The sequence below is a fragment of the Lepidothrix coronata genome, unplaced genomic scaffold (genome assembly GCF_001604755.1).
Source record: "Lepidothrix coronata isolate B3197 unplaced genomic scaffold, Lepidothrix_coronata-1.0 Scaffold102, whole genome shotgun sequence".
In the NCBI taxonomy this organism is placed as follows: Eukaryota; Metazoa; Chordata; class Aves; order Passeriformes; family Pipridae; genus Lepidothrix; species Lepidothrix coronata.
The window spans coordinates 626,621-643,554 of record NW_016690282.1 but is presented as its reverse complement, the minus strand read 5'-3'; the positions used below and the strand labels follow the sequence as shown (position 1 = coordinate 643,554).

The 16,934-nt window shown below is 51.3% G+C and overlaps 1 protein-coding gene across 3 annotated transcripts; it reads right to left on the bottom strand.

Moving 5' to 3' along the window:
- Positions 1-1,537: 1,537 nt before the first annotated feature.
- On the bottom strand, positions 1,538-16,870 carry PLA2G6 (phospholipase A2 group VI). Of its 3 annotated transcripts, XM_017823462.1 has the most exons (17): positions 16,484-16,870; positions 15,781-15,996; positions 14,836-15,016; positions 13,113-13,300; positions 11,776-11,872; positions 10,618-10,800; positions 10,314-10,422; positions 9,550-9,702; positions 7,938-8,028; positions 7,046-7,209; positions 6,364-6,514; positions 6,048-6,184; positions 5,268-5,422; positions 4,367-4,534; positions 3,252-3,325; positions 2,600-2,774; positions 1,538-2,425 (listed from the first exon to the last, which is right to left on the bottom strand). In XM_017823462.1, exons 1-16 carry the CDS (start codon positions 16,690-16,692, stop codon positions 2,633-2,635), a joined length of 2,418 nt encoding a protein of 805 aa, XP_017678951.1. In that variant the 5' UTR covers positions 16,693-16,870; the 3' UTR covers positions 1,538-2,425; positions 2,600-2,632. The 3 variants fall into 3 exon arrangements, with proteins under 3 accessions (XP_017678951.1, XP_017678949.1, XP_017678952.1); XM_017823460.1 differs by having other exon boundaries at positions 1,538-2,774; XM_017823463.1 differs by lacking the exon at positions 9,550-9,702 and having other exon boundaries at positions 1,538-2,774.
- Positions 16,871-16,934: the final 64 nt, after the last annotated feature.

Below are 16,934 nucleotides of genomic sequence, written 5' to 3'. Positions count from 1 at the left end.
TGTCCTGACACCTGCAGGGCCGGCCGCCTGCCTGAGTAGACGCCTTATGGTTCGCTGCCTCCGTCACTGCCACTGCTCGGAGGTGGCTTGTCCAGCCCTGCTGTGCTAGTGGAGCATCCTCAGGTCTCTCTCATGCAGACACCTTGGGAGTCAGGAGATCCCCATCAGCTTGCAATGGCAGGCAGCAAATAGCAGCAGGCGGGGAGAATGCAAGGAAAGCTCAAAACAAATGTAAACTCTTCCCTGCCCACTATTCCCTCTAACCAGGCTCCCTCCCACACCCACTCTCAGAGATTCCCTAACAGCAGGAACAGGCTTCTGTCTAAACCCTTTCCCAGGTTTCATGTCTGGTGAGCTGGGACTGGCACTGCCATTGCAAGTGCTCCTGGCACACACCTGGCAGAGAAGGACAAAGCAAAGCCCAGTCCGAGCCTCCCCTGGCAGCACCCGTCCCAGTCCAGAGCAGCAGGCAAAAGGCTCACAACTGTTTGCTCAGGACGGGCCTGAAGGTCTCCATGTCACAGCCTGGCTCAGGCAGCTGAGGAGCTGATGGATGCAGACTGGGTCACACAGCCCACAGCCCCTGCACTCCCCAACATCTACTGCCAGCAGGGGAGCAGGGATGCTCCTCTGGTTTCCAGACCAAGGACACAACAGCTGAGCAGCTCACAGGGCCCTCACCCTGAGCTGCCCTGACTCTGGCTGGGACTGGGTTAATTTTCTCCCCAGTAGCCAGTACAGTGCTGTGTGTTGGACTTGGTATGAGAATAATGTTGATAACACACCAGTGTTGTAGTTGTTGCTAAGTAGTGGCTTACTCTAAGCCTGATCTCCCCATCTGCATGCAAGGAACCTGCTCCAGGAAGTCCCTGCAGACTTATAAAGAGGGGGGGCAGAGTGCAAGCCAGGGGCAAAAAGCAGAAAGGAGCTTAGGGTCTCTCCATCTTAAGTTCTGTTTTTCTACAAGAAGGTAAGGCCCTCTGTTATACAGGAAAAGAAGACTTTTACTCTGCCTAAAATCCTCCTAATTCCACAATCTCATTTGTGAAATTGAAGATCAGAAGGCAGATAATCAGTTTTTAGACCTACTCATGACTCAGCACCTCAGTGGTGTCCTGTAGGAACCATTGGGCAGCAGGTCCAGCAGGTTTGCAGCAGTTACCTTATCAGGGAACCACTTGGGGATACCAAAATTAAAGCCCCATCTCCAGCCTTTTGTATCCCAAAAGTGTTCTACTTTTTGGGCCTGGCCAGCTCTAAGAGGATCCTGATATTGCAGCTGGTCCAAAGCCTTTTTCCTCTCATTGCAATTATTGTGGAACTATCAGCCACTCACACCACATATGTGCTCCCAGGGCTGTCTGCAAGGATAGGTCATTCACCTCTTGGTATAATCCTGTGTCTCAAGGAGCCCTATTCCTGATTGTGTACCTGGAAGAAATTCAGAGGCTGCAAGCTCAGAAGCCCTCTGGGAATTTGCAGGATAGAGAGAGAGAGAGAGAGAGAGAGAGAGAGGACAACCATTGACTGCATGACATCAGAAACAAATGCAAATCCCTCTTTATTTCAGGTCATGTCAGTTTTTCACAGAAGCCCTGTTGGCAACAGCAGTCCATTCAGTCAAAAGCAAAGGATTAAAAATTCAATTTTTTGGGGTACTCCTCAAAATGCCTCCAAATACATACATGTTATTTATAAATATGCAAAATTTATGACAGAAACAATGGCTAGTATAGCAGTTACAGTGAAATTTCCAGTAGTAAAAAAAAGTAAACCCAAATTGTCAAAGGGTCAGCTTCTTTGAAGGGAACTGATCTCAGAGCATTTCAATTCCATACTAAGATAAATGACCTCTCTACTAAGCCAAGGCTCTTGTCCCTTACCCTGAGCTTGCTGCAAGTAAAGTCAGGCTTTCACATCTCAGCCCTTGAGCAAAGAGCAGCACAGCAAATCAGGTGGCACAAAAAGCCCTGGGTGGGAGGGGTCTGCTCCCACCCTAGGCACAGTCAGTACCTATGTTGCCAGCCCATCTCAGAGGGGAAAGAAGCTGCTACAGAAAACCTGCCTCAGGAAAGGTTTGCCCTTCTCCCAAGGCCAGCTGCAACATTCTGTGTCATATCTACTCCAAAAAGTTGAAGCATTTCTGCTTCCCTTCAAACTGGGTGTGTTGAAGGAAAAATAATCCCTTTTTCCCATACTATACACTCTGAAATAACTTGGCCCCAGTGGGCCAAGCAATCCCTGAAGCTGTCATCAGGTCTTAGCCCATTCTGTGACGTGGGAAGGTGCACGGTGTTTTGTCAGTGGAGGTACTGCACACACAGGAGACATTCCAGCTGCTACAACTCAAGACAGGTAGGTGGGGGCTCTGGATTCTGAGTCAGACAGCAAGGCAGCAACACCAAGCACAGCAGCAGAGACAGGGCTACAGAACAAGGATAACTGTCAGCATTTCATAGCTGTCCAGGAATACATGTGTATGTGCACTGTTGTCTATTAAATATTATTAGTTCCTCATAATTATCACTAGTCCCTCCCCCAGCTCAACACCTTGGTTGAAGGGCAAATCTGAGCCATTTCAGTGTCTGCTGCCCCTTGCCTTTGGCATGCAGAATGGGAACCTCCAGGTCAGTCATCGGCAGAGATGTTGCACCAGCTGCTCGAACTGCTCCCGGTGCTGGTAGATGTACAGCTGGGTGTCCCAGAGAGCGTTCACCAGCACTGTGTCATTCACCTCGTCCAGCATCACCTCCGTGTGCAGCTGAGGGCTGAGCCTGCAGACACCAAGACAGCATCACCAGCTGGGCACAGATGCGGAGGTGGTCAGGCACAAGCCTGCCAAGCAGGAGACTTTTGCCAAGGGGCTCCTGCCACCGAGATGCTCACTGGCCCTGTATCTGTCAGACTTGCAGAGCCACAGTTCAGCAACCGCAGCACATGAGGGACAAATCTAAAACAGGCTGTGCGTGGTGGAATGGGGCAGGATGCACATCCCGAAGGACCATGCAAGACAGCAACCTGCAAGCCTCCACTAAGTGTCCCCAGACCAGGTGTGCTTGGAGCATCAGTTCATGCAGAAGCCAGGGCATCCTCTGTTGTGTCACTGAGGCATGAGGGTAGTGGGCAGGGGACAGGTTTGGGCAGGCATGCCTCTGGAGGGGATGCTTTTTGGGATGACGCATGCCACAGCCAGGTCTGAAGTGAGAGGGATAAAAATAGATCTGTGCAGACAGTGGAAAGGAAGCTCCTACCGGAAATATGGGACATCCGTCATCTCACACCAGGCCCTGGCACGATCCACAGCTGGGCCATCTGCGTCAGTGCACTGCAGGAGAAACAGGCCCACAGTTACAGCCTGACTGCTCTTCCCCTGCCTGCAAGACACTTCCCTGGCACCAAGTTGAACTGCACAAGCTGCAGAGGGAAAAGGAAAACCAGGAGCAAGTTCATCCTGGATGGCCCTGCTTGCCACCAAGAGTGAGGCACCTTTTTATTTATTTATTTTTATTTTTAACATAAGAACAGTGCTCCTGATCTTTGGGATACAAGGAATTGCACCCTACAGATCCTCCATACATCAGAGCATTGAGTAGACTCCCTTAAAGAAACTTCCAGGAGGACATGAATGACAGCCTCCTTGGGATTTTATTCATTCTGTCCAAGCCCTGTAACAGCACAGCCTGTGATTACTACTATCGTGGCACAGCTCCCTGGGAGCCCTGAAATAAAAGACAGGGGAAGCAGAGGGACTCCAGGCACTTTCTGACTTTAGGAAATTAAAAAGGAGATAAAGCAACAGAATTAAGATTACGGTCAGAACTTCCATTCTGATCCTTCTGGCTTTCATTCATTTGGAGTGTTTTCATGCACAACAGTTCATGATCTTCTTTCTGAAACATGCAAGCTCTCATTCCTATTACACACTCCTAACCACAGCTCTCAAAACCTGTTTTTTATTAGTGACTCTTTCACTTCTCTAGCGTTTACTGATTTCCCCAGTGGGGACAACAAGGCTTTTCTAAAGAAAAATGAATTGCTCTTTTCCAAGGAATGACTTTTTTTTTTTTTGGCCTGGGTTGCTCATATGGTAATCAATGCTGCAAATGTTCACTGACCACCATCCTGTCCTCAGCCCCTTTCAGCTGCAAGAACCTGCCTTGGAACTCAAAACCCCAAAGAAGCAGACAGGTCTTCAGACCTGCTGTGCTCCCGCAATTTTTAAGTTACCCACTACATCCATGGTCAGAGCAGTTCCAAAGAAATAGAATTTACTTCCAAAAGGAAGAAGCTGAAGACTGGAAACTTTTTCTCCCTCCCTGCAAGCAACTCCAGGGGTATTTCCCCATCCCCTCCTCCCAGTACTCACACAATCCACCACCATCTTGCCAAGTTCCCTGGCCCCAAAGACAGTCTTCGCCAGCTCCCAAGGGTTGGAGGGGCGGAAAACATCCACAGAGCTCACTGGGATCTGCGGAGGCTTCCCTGTCCCCAGGGAGACCACCAACCCCAATTTTCTTACTTCCTGCCTCCGACCCTGTGGACAAACAAAAGATTTGTTTACTAGAACCAACAACGAAGGCAGAGCATGTCTTTCACAGCAGTCCTGGGGAAGCTCTGAAAGCCAAGGCAAAAGGCTCAGTAGTCTTTTCTCTCCCCTTAAGTACAGCCTGGTGAGACAGGTGTGTAACCCACAGGAGTTCAACGGTTGCACTGTTCTGTCCCTTATCCCCCTGACTGCACCCAAATTCATGGGAACACCCTGGAGATGAGTCTCGGGACCAGATGACCATGAAACAGTACAACTCTTCAGTCATTGTGACAACACACCTTCCCTTTCAACTACAGGGAACAACAGTTGCCAGTAGTTATTCATGTTTTCTAAGAACTTGCCATACCACAGAAGGCATTCCCTCTTCAGCCTCACAGAGTACCCTACCTTTGTCTTCTCCATCTATTTTTGGGCAGAAAAAGGCCCTGCAGAGCTGCATCAAGGGCCACACACAACCATCAACTGAATCATCCTTGTTCAAAGTAGCAAGGAGAGGCTGATGAGGCTGTCTCCATGTCTCACACCCTTGTCAGAAGAGGTATCTCCCCTCCCAGCCACCATTCCCAACACATATCCCCCTCCATACACTTCCTTTCAGGGTGCTGCACTGCTACCTAGTTTATCCACTAATATGCATCCATTGCCAAATCCATTTCCTCTTCAAGGGAGGCTCAGTGGGGCCAAAATACCCCAGTTACCAGACTAGGATTTCCCTCACCTTTTTGATGAGCGTCTTATTGTACTCGTGGATCTCCGCCATGGCGTCGAGGGTCGGGTTGTTGGCCAGCAGCCCTCCATCCAGGAAGCGGCCGATCGGCCGGAAATAAGTGGGAGCCGCACCGCTACAGCGGGCAGCGCGCCACACCAGCTGGTCTGGAGAGGGAGGAAGCAAAAGGCCTCTTGCAGCAACTCTGCCGTGCACGAGGAGCACGCTGCCTTCACCAGCACTAAGCAGGAGGGCTTGCAGTCCCCGAAAACCCTGCCCTGCACAGTTCTGCTTCTTTCTCCCAACAGCAGGGCCTCTGCTTGGATGCACAGAATGATTTGGGAGGACTTTAAAAGATGTTCTCAAAACTTTCTACATATCCTGGGTCAAATTCACTGTCTATCCGCTCCATTGCTGCTATTTTGATAATGAACCAGTTGTGTATGCTAGACAAAGCAGCAAGCTGGAGGGGGCTGCATGCTTCAGTTACACAGCTCTTCCACGTTTTTCTGTGAGAGCCCAGGGAAAGGTACTGACTGTATGCAGGACTGCTCTAGCAGACCCCTTCCTCATGAACCTTGCCAGCCAGTCCCTGTTCCTGGTACAAGAGAAGCCAAGGGAGGAAGAGAAAGGAGAAAAGCCAAGCACCATTAGGACCAAACTACAAGTCAAGACCAGCGATGAGCCATTGCTGGGACGCCCTGATTTTTAGAGTGATGGAAGAAGAACATTAAATATGTCCCTGTCAACCTTCTCTGCCAACCAGACGGACTTGTGTGCACCATAATTTACCTTCTGGCTGAGTGAGTGGTTTGAAAGATGCACTTGTCTTGTATTCAGTGGAGGTTTTTGTCTCTGGTACAGGGTAATTCCGGAAAAGGTGGAGCTCAGCTGGCTGTCGGTCACACAGCGTCCCAGTCACCATAACCCTAGGGAAGAGGACATGAGAGAATAAGAGTAAAATGGAAAAAAAAGTATTTAGGCTTCAACAGTCTGCACATCACACTCCTGCAGATCTGCTCTAAGGAGAGGCTGAGCATCTCTGCTGAGAGGGGTCTAGAGCACATGCAGGACAGCATCAACTAGCATAGCCCCAGGCAAGACTTACTTGGGTTTTCGGACATCTGTCATTTTGGTGTTTTCCCCAAATTCCTTCTTCAAGAACTCATCCAGGGGCTCTGACTCGTAGGGCCGAGACCCCTGGAACACCATGTCCTTCATGCGGAAGTACAGGCAGCGCATGTAGTCCATGGACTTCCCTGAGACAGGCAACAGTGTTGACAGGAGCAGGAGCAAGAGGAAGGGTAGGCAGAACAAACAGCACATCAGAGCTAGGACTTTCCAGAACAAGCAGGAGATGGGAGGCATCACTCCCAATCCCACTCCCTTCCCAAGCTGCCTGTCATCTGCTTAGTCCTCAGCAGCATGACTGGGAAGGATTACAGAGGAAGAACAAACTTGGAGCACAGTTTCCCACCACCAGAAAGGGTCAACCACCTTGCTCTGAAGCCCCTGTGGAGAGCACAGGAAGAATGGAATATTGCACTCTGTCACCACTCACTTCCCAAAACCCAGAAAGCTGCTCAAAGCCAGCTGATGTGAGAAGCAAGCGCAAAGCCAGGTCTAGGTTTTCCTCCATTAACGAACATCCCATCCCTCCTTTGGCAGGCAGGTACAAAAGATCTCAGTCAGGACTCAGAGAGGCAGCTCCCACCCCACACCCATTCCCCACAGAGGTGTGCTCAGGCCCACAGCAGTGAGAAGGGGCCCATTGTTTGCACTGTCCTTACCATGTACAATAGCCAAGGCCAAGATCCCTCCAGTGCTGGTCCCTGCGATCCAGTCAAAAATCTCACGAATGGGACGGCCCGCAGCTTTTTCGATAGCCAGGAGGAGCTGGATGAGCACGAGGCCCCGGATGCCCCCTCCATCCAAGCACAGGAGGCGGTCCTGACTGGAGAGAGACGGACACAGATGACTAGCAACTGTGGGACAGATTACAAACCACAGAACATTGCATACGAATGTGGCTTTGGGAGCAGGAAATTATGCCAGTTACTAGATTGCTGCAGACAGAGTAATCAGTGAATTAAGAAATCCAGCAGTGGTCTCTCAGGTGCAAATAAGACACATCCAATAATCCTTGCCAGAGCTGGTGCAACACCCATTGCTCTTGCATAGCCATCTCTAACCTCTACAACAGAGAGTACCAGCTGAAACCGCACCCAAGTCCCTTACTACACTCTAGTGAGTATTGTGTCATAAATAAAAAGCAGATAGCCCTAAATCCTGCCAGCAGCACTTCAGTGCCAACCCTTCCTCCACTCCATCCAAGATGAGGTCCTGAGGAGCTGGGTGAGCATCAGGGCAGCGTGTGGAGATGGGGTAATCACAAAGCTAAAGCAGCATTGGGTGCCCAGTGGCACAGGAAAGGGACAGAGCAGGGGTTTCACTTGCTGAGCTCAGGCTCCACTGCAGCTCCGGGGCTGCACACAGGACAGGCAGTGATCATTTATTGAAACAGAAATTTATCACAAGGTGTTGGCAAAAACTGCAACAGCAATGGACATTAAATATCAGCTCTGAGGAAGCCACCCCCACGGGTGTGGGAGGGGAGAATTCACACACAGATTTCACTTTCAAGTTGCACGGGAGCCTGGACAGAAGCTGCTCCTCACTTACTTTCTTCTGTCTTCACTGGGCATGTCCACAACATCTGGTGCCTTCAACAACTGTCCGAGAGTTGCGGAAACATACAGAACATCCTGGTACCCTACAGGGCCATGAACATGCAAAAGGAAAGAAATATTAGGGACCATCAGTGTGGTAAATGATTTCCACCATAATCACAGAGAGAATATCCAACTCCCTTCCCCACTGAATAAAGCTGCCTGTAGGAGACACGAGCCATCTTACCCACAGCCAACAGGTACCCCCCAGATTAAACTCCACACCAAAGAAGTGCAACACCATCCTTTAGAGTGTGCAGCTGGAGATGCACTGGCGGAGACAAAGGATTTGTAGAAGCAGAAGATGAGCACAGTGGGTGAGAGAGAAGGCAGAGCCTAGCAGTGTGCCCACTAAGCAGTTTACTGCAAGCTGCTAAGATAAAACCTAAATCTACTCCCTCAAGGTAACCTAGGCAGGAGAGCTGTGGAGACAGAGTGGCTTGTCATTACCCCTCAGCTGATGTTCACCCAGGCTGCCCTGGGTGCAGGGCACCGATCCAGGCTAGGTGAGAAGCCAGCCTACAAAACCAAAAGAAGAACAGGGGGAGAGAAGTTACATACTCCTGCCAGCACCCAGGCTGGAAGGTGGTTGTGTCTAGAGCACATGGAAACAATGAATGTGGTGAGGAGTTTCTTCAAGGGCCAGAGTCCAAGACAAAAAAGGGTCTTGCTCTGTCACTGCATCAGAGCTGAAACTGGGCAGGGGTTGCCTTCGCCACGCCATGGTGAGAAGAAAGTCCTGGTGTCAGCAGCCAGTGAGATTTGTGGTGACAGACACACTCCAGGGTTGTCCTCTAGCCTCACAGGAAAGCCTTTGCAAAGGAAACCTCCAGCCTGAGATGGGAAGAGGTCCACAAGAAGCTGCTAGCTGCCTCCATGCTCCTCTCATGAGGGTGAGAGCCTCCCTCCAAGTCAACTCACCCACTACTCCGTAACCCCTCCCGCTGCCTCTGCCTGAGCTCAATGGAGATGGAAAGCCCAGCACTTAGAATAGACCCATGTGTTTATTCACAGAGTCTGGGTAGTATGAAGCACAAGCTACGACACAGTTGCATGTCCTAAAGTAGGCTTTTCCTCTACATAACAAACCTGTGACCCGGGTTACTTATCCTCAGACTTCACCCCTTCCCTCTCCCAGCTGCTGGCCTCCAGGATCTGAAAAAGTCACACTTCTAAATCCCCTTGTGCCCAGCACAACACTGGGTGGTCCTCAAGGCAGACCACTAAGTACATGACCCAGTGGATAAAGTACATGCCAGCAACTAAGTGCTACACCTCTTCCAGAGGGGTGAAGGAATCAGTCTTCCTGCTCCTTTTTACAGAGCTGCATCTGTCAGTTCTATAAAACAAAAGTCTGGAGTACGAGAGTTTAGAGTACACACTGGAAAAGCAGAGAAAAGAGATAGGATCCTGCAACAGCTGAACGAGGACAGAGTCACAACAGAGTCACCAGATACGGAGAGCTAAGACAGTTCCCAGAGCATGGCCCATCTGAAGAAGAGATCCAAGACAGCACTGTGAAGCATGAAGGAAGGAGAACAAGAGAGGGCCAGGGAAGGCTTTACCTAAGCTGTTGAAGCTGCTCCGTGAGGAAGGTTGGCCTTCCAGGAAGGAGGCGGCAGATGGTGCCAGGCTTGGGGAGTCAGGGTTGGGTGGTGGGCGGCAGCGTTCGGTCCCTACAGTTTGCAGCAGGTCTAAGAGCACTTTCCGGTTCGCACCTTAGGTGACGGAAGGGGGAGTCACAGATCAGAAAGAGAATCAGTGCACGCACACACCGGGGGATAACGTGCTCTGCCAAACTCATAGCAGGCCTGAGCCTCACAAAACCTCTGGGATGACCCGAGGAAGGGGAAAGCACATCCCGGGTATCTCTCCCAAACACCAGGCAGCAGGACTTGTGCACAGCGGGAGTACCCGGCACTGTGCTCCTTCAAAGGAGGTGTGTGTCACACACTTCTTGCCACTGAAGAACCACCCGTGCCTGCTCCCACCTGAGCAGTTCAGCAGCACTGCGTCATCCTGTTGTGAGCCTGCAGTGCCTGACATGGTGGTGTGAAAGAGGGGGAGTGCAAGTGCATGCCAGCTTTTCCTCTTGCATCTCTGTCTCACAGAAGAGAAACCGATCAAGGGCTAGTAATACAAAGCCTACACCGCTAGCAAAGGAAGCGCCTACCCTGTGAGCGACTACAAAAGCATACTGGAAAAGAATACTGGAGAAGCATCACCCATGCGTGGCAGGCTTTCACCGCTTCCCAAGCCACCGTTTCAGCCACCAAGGGGAGACAGGGTGCCAGATTCACCCTGTAAGGCTGCTGACGTGCTCCCTCACCTTTGCTGCTCCTGGCTGCCAACAGTCCTGGTGTCTCCCCAAAATCATTGGGGATCTCGATATCTCCTCCAAACACGACGATCGCTTTGATCATATCCAGGTGGTCATGCTAAGGGACAAGAGAAAGCTCAAGAGCCACTACGTGATTTTTCATTCCTTCCCTCCTCCTTTTATAAGCCAGATCCACCCACAGGGGATCACCACATGGAAGGCAAGAGCCAGAATTTCAAAGGAGTCTGTCTCTGTTTCAGCCCTTCAAGAAAACCCTCTTTCTCCTTCCCAGCATCCTATGCAGAAAGCTCACCTTCATGGCCAGGTGCAGGGGTGTGTTGCCATTCTGACCGCGGGCGTTGGTGTGGGCGCCGTGTGTCAGCAGGACCATGGCGCAGTCGAAGCGTCCCCTCTGCACCGCGATGTGCAGAGCCATGTCAGCCGTCCGGCTGGTCACGTTCACCTGGGAGCCGTACTCCAGCAGCAGCCGTGTCATCTGTGCCCAACGTGCAGGTGCCAGGTCAGGAAGAGATAAAGCAATCGTAAGGACAACCACCTAGGTGCTCAAACCATCCAGGTCTCATGGCAAGCAAAGCAGGGGAAGAGGAGGGAGCCTTAGCCTGGGTATAGTTGGCTGGCAGATGCCAGCTGAATTTTCCAAGCACTGGAGATGGGGTTTCTGGGTCTTTTACCACAGAACTAGCTGGTGGTTTTGTAATCTGGCTGGAGCTTCTGGATGTTTTGGGATTTATATGCAACTGTAATGACTGGTTGAGATCAACTGAGAAAAAACCAGTTCTTACTCAGGCCAGGATCCTTTCAGACTGGAAGGAAAAAGTTTTCTCCCTGAACTTCTCTTTATAAGCCAGGTAAATTTAGGTCTGTTCCGAAACTCCACAGGACATTTCTGAGCAGGATGTGATACTGGAGGAGGGAGAAGAGTCTTGTAATAGGAAAGCCCTCTGCTTGCAAGAAGCACCATTTAGGTGGCTCCAGCATGGCATATCACTGACCTGCTCATCTCTGGTAGAACATGACCGTCATGCACATGTCACCCCCCCTCCCCACCTCACACTTCCCCTGCAGTCTTTAAGGCATTGATTTGTTTGCTTCCAGGAAACTGTCAGGTAACAAGAAAAGAGCTCCCTCCCAGGGCAATTGTGCTTCAGGGACAGTGCTGCAATTTCCTCAACAAAAGGGAAAAGGGACAAGCTGGCAGTTTCACAGTCACAGATGAAGTACTAGGGATGACTCCACCAGTTTATTTCATTGCAAGGCTCCGCTGCTCTGTCCCCCGTGGCAAACAGCACTGATTGGCACAGGGCAAAGGGAATTAAACACTGGGCTGGCTGGGCTCTCACACTTCCAGGGCTCTGCACATGCAGTTGGAAAGGGACAGGTTAGCAGCAAGAGGAATTAACTGCATGCTGGGTGGCAGCACAGGTTCTCACCATGGATTGGCTCCATTTACCTCTGCCTTCTTTGCCCAGTGCAGTGGAGTAGCTTCATAGCGTGGGTCCTTGGAGCAAACCTGGCTGGCATCTACCTCGAGGATGGCCTGGGCACACCTGTCAGACAATGACATGACGGGATGGGTGGCTGCTGTCTTCACTCAAGACCTCTGCCCACATCAGTACTTGCCTTCCACCCAGAGGAAAATCAGAAAACCCTTCATCAGCAGCAGGGTCTCTGCAACACCTGCAAGTTCCTCAGCTGCACTTTTATTTTGCTCTTTACAGATAGGGTGGGTGCAACAGGAAGCATACAAGCAGTACAGCGTTCAGAGCAGGAGAATCTCTTCCCAATTTCAAGCTGTGGAGCAACACCTGGGTGCTTCTCTGATACAGGAATATGGCATTTCTGGAAACTCTCAAGACCTGAGAGGAAATTCTTCTCTCCTCTCTTTCCATGGAAACATGGGGATAAAACTGAAATAGTTAAACACTTCCTGAAATTAAGAATCTGTGTACTTCTCTATGAGTGAAAAATCACACCTGTTGTGAACAGACCAGTATCTGATGCCTAGAAAGCAGGGTAGGTAGACTTAGAAAATATAAGCATATGCTCTCCTCTCTAAAACACCACCAAACAAACCCTGCACAAGAGATCAAGTCTCAGTGCAAACTCGGTGACCTAAGCACATTTTGGGCTTGTGAATGTGTCTCTAATGTTGGAAATTGCTTTTTAAAATGCTGAAAAATCACCTAGCTGCAGCTAGTGTTGGCTTGAGAGCCCTATTTTCAGAGCTCAGATACCCTATAAGCATTAAGTATTGTAAAGTATACACAAAGCGAATCAAATTTCTCCAGGGAAAACCAAACAGAGAGTAAACATTGTGCCTCTTTTGATTCAGTTCCAGAGTGTGTTATTAAGAGTCAAGAGTACTTCTGGCCTATAGGAGATGGGAAAAAATAGGCTCTGCAATGAGAGCTTATTAGGATCAGAGCACTCAAAGGCAGAGGTGCATCAATTAGCAATGCTATTTAAGCATCAGTGAATCATTTTCTCACAGGTCATTTTGAGAAAAAGTATTTCACAAAAGGTTTTTCGAAATCTGTCTTTCTCCTGATGTCTAATACTGAATAATATATTAATTCAGGGAAAAGCCTTTCTTTTCTGAAGGCATTTCTTTCTTTCCCACACTAGCATTTCCCTGTTCATTTGCCAATTCAGTGATGCAGCAGAAGACTGCACAAGACATCTTCCTACTGACCCTGAAAGGGGTCCAGTGTTGGACAGTGCTGAGCCAGCAGACAGGTTCCCAGACTGGAGGGAAGCCGTGTTCTGGCAGCCCAGGCAGTTACGCACCCCTTGTGGGAGAACTTGAGTGCTGTGTGGATGGGGTATCCCAGCATGCCCACAACGCTGCAGCTGGCACGGCATTTCAGCAGGGACCGCACCATGTCCTCTTTGCCCAGCTGGCACGCGAGGTGCAGAGCGGTCAGCCCCTCATGGTTCAGGTGGTCCAAGCCAGTAGTTGGGGTTCTGCCCAGGAGCTGGAAAGAGGAGAAGGTAGATAAACAAACAGACAGAGAGACATGGAAGAGCACTGTCTCTCTTCCTGAGCTGCGAGGACAGACTCTGGAGCACTGGTCTCCTCATGATGCTACAGAGTGTTCTCTCCACACTTGCTTGCAACACAGTAGATATGGATGCATTCCTTGTTTTGTCTCCCCAGAGGGGAGCTCTCTGTGCCCTCTTCCTCTGACCCAGGTGCTTCTGAGACATCCCTCAGCCAAAAAGGGCTCACACCACCTTGACTGACACAGTCCAGCAGACTCCTACCATCTCACCATGAGCCAAGCACAGGCCAACCAATTGACAGCACAAACTGAAAACAGTAGCATTCCCTCCTGCTGCAGCCCCATCAGCTGGCAGGAGCTCAATCTCCCCTCCAAACCCACTGCTGCTTTCAGATGAAAACAGGATTCTGTTTAAAACATGCATGTGGGAGTATGTTTGAAGGAATTTTCCTATTTTCCCTGTAAATTTTAGATCTGTTGCCTGCTGGCTGGTTTGTTACTTGAAAACATCCCACTGCTGTACTGGGGAAACCCTGCAAACCCTGGTACACACAAGAGAGAAAAGTGGGATTTTAGTTTCTTTTCTCTGGTTTAGCAAGAAATCAATAGAGAAAAGAAACAGACAAGAGACTGATCAGACCTGGAAGTACTTCTGTAACAATGAGCCAAGTTGATGCCTTCAGAGAAATAAAGAGGACACCTTTTTAACACAAAGTTCCTAACTGCCCTGCTCCACACCGTGGCAAGCCCTCATCCTCATTCCTCCACCATCATGCATTAGAAAACCCCAGCACAATCTGGAGGGCAGAGAGAGGGCTGTCACAACAGGTATTGGGCAAACGTCAAAGTTGCAGCCATAGCAGAGAGTCAGTCTCAGGCTCCCACTGAGTCTTGGGAAGCTGACGGATCTCAGGAACCACATGTAAGGCCACCCACACCCTTACAAACCCCATCACTCTGCCCAGCAATTGAGAACACCTCTGGCTTCAGAGTGTCTCTGCCTCAAGGCTGATCGCCATCCCCTGTGCAAAGCCACTCAATTCAAACAACAAGTCCTGCAGCTCAGGACAGCCCAGGGCAGCTCCAAACTGTCCTTCAGTCTGTGGGCAACGCATGATCCCCCAGAGCAATGTGAACACACATTTTCCTACGGGAGCACTCTGCCCGAAACAAAATGCCCTGCAGGGAGGAGAGAGGGAAGGGACAGCCACGGGCCTGAGGAAAGGCAGGATGAAGGTCTAATGTAAATAGCAGTAAAGGACACTTTCTGAGGAAACTTGCTTAATATCCTTGTTCCAGTGCAGGGTGGAATTTGGAGCCCCTTTATGGGAAACAGGACCAGTAAAGAGAGGAAATAAGAGGCTGATATCAGACTCAAGCATTAACTAGACAGGGGGAACTGACTTTCTCCTCCCCCCGTCTGCAGCTGTTTTCCTGTCTCTCTCCTCACAGCACAGAGATGACCCGTTCTGGTCCCACTTTTCCCCAAACTAGAAATCGCCCCCCACCTCAATGATCTGGGGGTTGCTCCCTCGCACAGCGTAGTGGAAAACGGTCTCCCCGTTCCTGTCGGTAATGTCCACCCGCGCGTGGCACTCCAGCAGCTCCAGCAGACACTCCATGTCTCCCTTGCGGCACGCCAGGTGCAGAGGGGTGCAGCCATCCTCGCTGTCCGTGCTGTTCACACAGCTGCAAGAGACAAGTCGGTGTGAGGACAAGGAGTGGCTGCAAGGAGGAGGACGTGCAGCCACTCCAGGAGCCGATACAGAGGTACCTGCCCTATCTGCCCCATCTGGTGTGAACCATGAGGATCACAAAAGCCCAGCCTCTTGCCAGGGAAGAACCACAGGGAAGGGCTATCAGGCAGTCCTGCCCTGGAGTCTATCCCTGACCTGGTGCTCCTTCCTCTGGCCTCCGTATGGGATCGGTTCCCCCTGCACAAAGGCAGGCAGGAGACAGCTTACAGTCAGCAACCTAGTGGTGCCCTCCAGTCCCCTAACTCCTCACTAGTCCCCCCTATCATCAGTGAACTCTCTATGGAAACAGAGCAAGGGCTTGTAGCCAAAAACTTGCCAGACAGTCCTCCTGTGATTTACAAATTCAGCCACAAGCCTCTCCAAAGAGCAACTCCACAAGCGCTGTGATAATCCGACCAGCATCTCTAGCAGGACACTTCAACCTTTTCCCTCAAACACCAGAGCTCTGGGCTCTGCAGCAGGGGCCTGAAACCCACCAAGCAGCCCTACAGCGGCCACCAGGGCCCTCTGCCACCACTGCTGCCATCAAGGCACGGTGCAGCAAGGCCAGCACTTCCAAACTCATCTCTGCAGGAACCACAGGCTTTAAGCCACCCCAAGAAGCAGCCCCTGCTGCTTTGGCACATCAGGAAGAGATAGTCTAACATGGCCTGGCCCAGCCTGCCCCCCCAGCACTGGAGACCCCCTGCTCCTTGCCTCAGGATATGGTTGTGCCGGAAGCTCTCCCGGCGGCCGAACTCCACAGCGACATGTGCCGCGGACCAGCTGGGGTGGCTGCGGAGGACGTCGCTGAGCTGCTGGAGCTCCTCCAGGGACAAGGGCTGGCACGAGCTCTCGTAGAAAGGGCGCAGCTGCCGGGCATATTGCTCAAAGAGCAGCAGGGCGTCTGCTTCGTTGTCCAGCTGGAAGAGCCTGGAGGAAAGGCAAACACAGGGTTGGTCCTGCTCAAAGGAACAACCCTGACCCCATGTTTCTGAGAGGAACAGTTCTTCTCGAAACAGCAGTGCTGGGAACTTTCCTGTTTTTCCTCAACTGGCACCATGCTTGTTCCAAGAGAAGCACGGAAAATGTTTCATTAGCTGAGAGCATGTCCCATTTCTGAGGAATGTTAAGTTTTGGTCCGAAGTACCCTATGTTCCAGATGCTGAACCCGTAACAGGTGTGAGTGGAAGTACATGTACCTATGGATGCCCTGAACTATTTCAGAACTGCCTGTTGTCACAGTGCTTGGACCCTGTCCCGTTTCGTTGGCCACCCGCCTACCCAAGGGCCTCCCAGCCCGCACAGCCACCTGCCGCTCAAACACATCACCCCGCAGCTGTGAACCAGTCCCAGGATCAGCCATACCGGGCCTCTGGTTTCCCTCTGCAGAAGGGATGGCTAAAGGTCTGCCACTCACCGGAAAGCGACCTGCGGGCTCTGCGGATTCACCAGGAGACAGTCCCAGGAGCGAGCGATGCTGTTCTTGTACAGGGCCACCCTGCCCTCCTCCCGCAGGCAGGTGTGACCGGCATACTCCGCGGCCGGCACCTCCTTCACCCGGTACGGGTTACTGAATATCTGCGTGACGCTGTTGATGGTGTTCACCAGCCGCCCCAGGAACTGCATCTTCCTGGAGCCTCAGGCGGCTCCGTCCGGCCGCTACCCTTACACGGGCTGTGTGACTCAGTGCCTGAGTAGGAGAACCAGAATTGCCAGGGTAACACGGGGCCGGAAACAGGGATGGGAACGGGGATGGACACTGGGACGGGGCCGGGCAAAGGACGACGGGCCCCCAGCGCCCCCCGCGCGCAATCCCCGGCGCGCACCGCCCCCCGGGACGGGCCAATCAGCGGTGCCGCCCCCGGGAC